General features: G+C 40.2%; 1 protein-coding gene across 1 annotated transcript; it reads right to left on the bottom strand.

Moving 5' to 3' along the window:
* Window positions 1–1,011: 1,011 nt before the first annotated feature.
* Window positions 1,012–2,343, bottom strand: LOC140171008 (uncharacterized). The gene has a single exon (XM_072194193.1). The coding sequence runs from the start codon at window positions 2,341–2,343 to the stop codon at window positions 1,012–1,014; it is 1,332 nt and encodes a 443-aa protein (XP_072050294.1).
* Window positions 2,344–4,707: the final 2,364 nt, after the last annotated feature.

Consider the following 4,707-nt stretch of genomic DNA (forward strand, 5'->3'; position numbering starts at 1 on the left):
GTCTCTCTAACCCATAAAAGAGTATAACGTACCCGTAGGTTATATACATTAAAAACTCTATTCCGGTTCATTAGTACAAAGCAGTAATATAGATGGATGTGCTTGAAGATTCGGTCATATTGTTCTCCTTTTTGTGTCGTATACATGCAGAAATTTCAAATGTTAATTTCATAGAAATGAAAGAAAAAGGTGTAGTTGTCATCCTTGTTGGGTCTTGGTTATGATGCTGCATCCTTGACCATTTTGTGAGAGGTATGTGCACGTATTTCGCGTATGGTGCGTATAAACGCAATCTAGCGTGCATGTGCGCTAGTGTTGGAGACGGAGATAACACGTAATTATTAACTATGATGGTTAGCTCCGAAATAGAAGAGACGCATAGGATTAGAAATCCCCGTCATTTGAGTTTTTTATAAGAGACTTCTTGTTATGGGGAGATCTTCGGTTTCTGTGTCCACTTGATGATTAAGACAAGGTGGGTCGCATGTCCTGAGATATGGGACCGGAGTATAGCTGGATACTATGACTCTCAGGCTCCGTTTTGGAGTCTGAAAACTGTTACTCAGTGAAACATGAATTGTATGTGATTCACTAGGGGTTGTTATCTTGTAACATTTAACAGGGTCGAGTCCAGGCTATATAGCAGCTTGCTAGACACGTGTTTCTGGACCATGTAAACGGAATACGACGGTCCTTCATCAGTAGCTTGCTGGAGGCCCTATTTCTTTGGAACCTCTTTGGAGAGCTTGTCTATTCCTGGTGTATGTGGGTGCTTGGGTGACTTTGTGTTTGGTATAGGTCCGTAGGCCTATCTGTTGCCTATTCCTGTGTATATTTGAAAGATCTTCGTGAAATTATAGGCTATCTATTTTGTTGGTGGTGAAGTCATGTTGTCACCTAACAAGGCGTTGCGTAGGCCTATATGTCTTCGTGCATATTTTCTTAATGTTTGCAATTAAGAAGAGTTGCTGGATACCTCGTCTCTTCAAAATCTTCAGATGGAGAGATCTATTATGTGTTGGTGGATTCAGTATCTGAATCCTCGATGGCTACTAAATTTGTTGAATCCCTACTCTCTGTTTCCAGTTCTAGAAGTTGTTGTAAGGTGGGTGAGGCGGGAGGGGTGCCCTCGTACCTCATGGAGTCCTCATAAGTGTGATCATCTTCTTCTGGAGATGGAAGTTTGGCCTTTACTAGCGAGTCCCGCAGGTTCTCAGCTCTGCTGTAGGCTATCATTGGTGGTTTGGGGAATGTTATTTTCAGCTTCTGATTGTTGCTGATAATATTCCAATGTTTTTGTATGGCCTGTTTTATGTGCTTTCCCGCGAAATGCGGGGCATATTTGGTCTTGAAAACCAAAGATATTTCTCGAGATTTTGGTTTCTCCTCGAGGAATAAATGGCGGTCTTGAAAGTTGATTGAGGAACCCGCCTTGAGAAGTTCAGCTTCGCTGTAGCCTCTGGTGGAAAGTTTCTCCGTGAAGAAATCTTTCTTTTCCAAGAATGTTTCATAGTTGTTATTATTTCTTGCGTATCGCATGACTTCAGCGCGTATGAAACCATCGAAAACTAGCTGCGGGTGGCATGATGATCTATGTAAGAATTGTCCTGTCTCTGTTTTCTTTGTATGACATTTGATGTCCAGGATACCTTTCTCTTTAAAGCGTTTGCCTTTGTATATGACCAGGTCTAGGAATTGGATGGTGTCCTCGGAATCTTCATATGTAAACTTCAAAGTGTCGTGGAAGGTGTTCACCTGCTGGACGAAAGTTTGTAGGTCTTCTAAACTTCCCGTCCAGAAGACTAACGTGTCATCCATATACCTGTATAAGGTGTGGATGTGTGTAGTCGATTGTAAGATCTTGTTTTCCAATTCATGGACTACAAGGTTACAGATGCTACCTGATGATCTTTGGCCCATAGGTACCCCTGAGGTTTGTAGGAAGTATTCGTCATTGAATTCAAAAGAATTCCTGTATAACACCAGACGTAGGAGTTCTGCCATGTATTTCATATCTGGAATGATTGGGTCGTAATCAAAAGGGTCCAGATTTGCGAATGTCTCCAAAGTAACTCGAAAAGCTTGATCTTGTGGGACCGATGTGAACATCGAAACCACATCCAGGCTGGCTAAAATGATGCCTTGAGGTAGAGTCAAGTTTTCGATCTTCCTGATGGTGTCCCCTGTATCCTTCAGGTAAGTGGGTTGGGATCTCACCACTGGTAGAAGGTAACAGTCTATGAGTTCTGAGGCCCTCTCCAGTGGAGAGGAGCAATTGACGACAACTGGTCTTCCTACAAAACGTACTCCTGGTGGAGGGGTTTTGTGGACTTTAGGTAGCATGAAGAAAACCGGGGTTCTCATTTGACCATTAAATGGGTGCAGGTAGTCTGTCAAAGCTATGTCGATTTGTTTTTCAACTGTTTTTCAACATACATTTCGCAGGCTAGACTGTGTAGCATGTCTGCTGTAGCCTTTGTAGGGTTATAATCTAGTTTTAGGTACTGGTCATTTATACTTAGTTGTCGGTATCCCTCTTCTAGGTAGTGCTGCTTAGATATTACTGCTATACCTCTACCTTTGTCGTAGGGTTTGAGTATTATCTGAGTGTTTCCCATGCCCGTTTCTCATTTGGGTTATAGTTGGGTTTGACTTTCTTGGTTGGGATTTATGTAAATCCCAATGTGCAATAGTTCCAATTCAAAAAAATCCGTCCATGTGTCTTTTCAGCTGAATAACCAGCTATGGGACATCAGGCCCTTTAAGGCTACTGTTTGGGCGCCCGTACAGGAAAAAGTTGCTGTCATTGGTATTTTGTAAACCCCAATGGGTAATAGTTCCAATGCAAAAGATTCATCCATGTGTCTCTTCAGCTGAATAAATCAGTTGTTGGACATCAGGCCCTTTAAGGCTACTGTCTGGGCCCCTGTACAGGACAAAGTTGCTGTCATTGGTATTTTTGAGCACCCCAATGGGTGATAGTTCCAATGCAAAAAGATTCATCCATGTGTCTCTTCAGCTGAATAAATCAGTTGTTGGACATCAGGCCCTTTAAGGCTACTGTCTGGGCCCCCCCTGTACAGGACAAAGTTGCTGTCATTGGTATTTTTGAGCACCCCAATGGGTGATAGTTCCAATGCAAAAAGATTCATCCATGTGTCTCTTCAGCTGAATAAATAAGTTGTTGGACATCAGGCCCTTTAAGGCTACTGTCTGGGCCCCCCTGTACAGGACAAAGTTGCTGTCATTGGTATTTTTGAGCACCCCAATGGGTGATAGTTCCAATGCAAAAAGTTTTATCCATGTGTCTCTTCAGCTGAATAACACCATATGGGCGGGCCCCTTTGGGGCTACTGTCTGGGCCCCCTGCACAGGCCCAAATTGCTGTCATTGCTATAGGCATGAAAAGTATCCTCCTGGGAGTGATATCCAACAAGTTTTGTCCATGTGTCTCTTGAGCTGAATAAATGCATTTTTGGTCCCCTATTTTGTGACCCCCAGGCTAAACGTACAGGCTGTGACCCGGCAGCAATATGGAATTTTGAATCTTGGACCTATACTAACATAACCAGGCCATCAAACCTTTTGTGTCTGATGAGCTGAATAAATTGTCTGGGCTCCTAGTCTAACATCACAATAATGCTATTGAACAGTGTAGTGGTTGCATGGGTTCACTCAAGCATATCGATATACCAGTCCCTTGCCTTTGTTGATAAACATTGAGGTCAACTCATTTATACTACTTACCATCATGGCTAGATTGAGCTTTACCCACATATAGCTTTCTTGGCTGAGAAAATCTGCTTTTCAATTTATTTTCAAGCATAGGAGTCTGTAAAATCAATATTATAATGGGGTTTCTTTATACATAAAATTCTACAAATTTCATTCAATTGTTTTTCTCAGTTTTAAATTTTCTTTTGTTCTTGTTTTTTTATATAACAAGACTTAAAATTTGTGAATTGATCTCGGGAGTGGTTAATAATAAACAAGCGATTTCAAATGTAGCATAATAATTATGTTAAATTTGCAATCAAATGCCGTATAAAATTAGGCCTAATTATCTGGTACCGTACTTGCTCCCCGCTGCCTCAATTTCTGGGAGATTATAGTCAGATTTATTTGAATAAAAATTAAGGCTTTGGACATGTTGGAATGCTAAATTATACAGATAAGTTTATCGGAGAAATAATGGCCACTGTCAAGTCTTTTTGTGGTACTCTATAAGGTTTATCCCTCAGAATCTCAAATTTGAAAAAAAGGAAAAAAAAAAGAAAGGAAAAAGGTCTCGTCTACGTCTTATTCCTTTTTTCTTCTTTTTTTTGTTGTTGAAAAAATCCGACAACTACTAAGTATACTAACAATGTTAATATTACATTGAAAAAAATATCCGGACAAGAACCAAAAAATTAATTTTATGTAGCCTTAGTTCAAGAAATTCATTGTATCATTTTTCATTCCACTAAAATAATGAATACAAGAATCCCTTATTAACTAACCTCGTTTGACACGTTCTCCTTACATTCGTCATGCAGTTGGTCCTGTTTACGCATTTTCTAGACGTGGTAAAAATCAAAATAATAATGATAATAAAAAACATAAAAAACACGTTTATGGCTACGCTTACAATATCTAGACCATTAAGGTTTACAAATTTGTACATTCTGTGATTTGCTCTCACGATTGGCACAGCCACAATGCTTGTTC

Source organism: Amphiura filiformis, chromosome 15, assembly GCF_039555335.1.
Source record: "Amphiura filiformis chromosome 15, Afil_fr2py, whole genome shotgun sequence".
NCBI classification, from domain to species: domain Eukaryota; kingdom Metazoa; phylum Echinodermata; class Ophiuroidea; order Amphilepidida; family Amphiuridae; genus Amphiura; species Amphiura filiformis.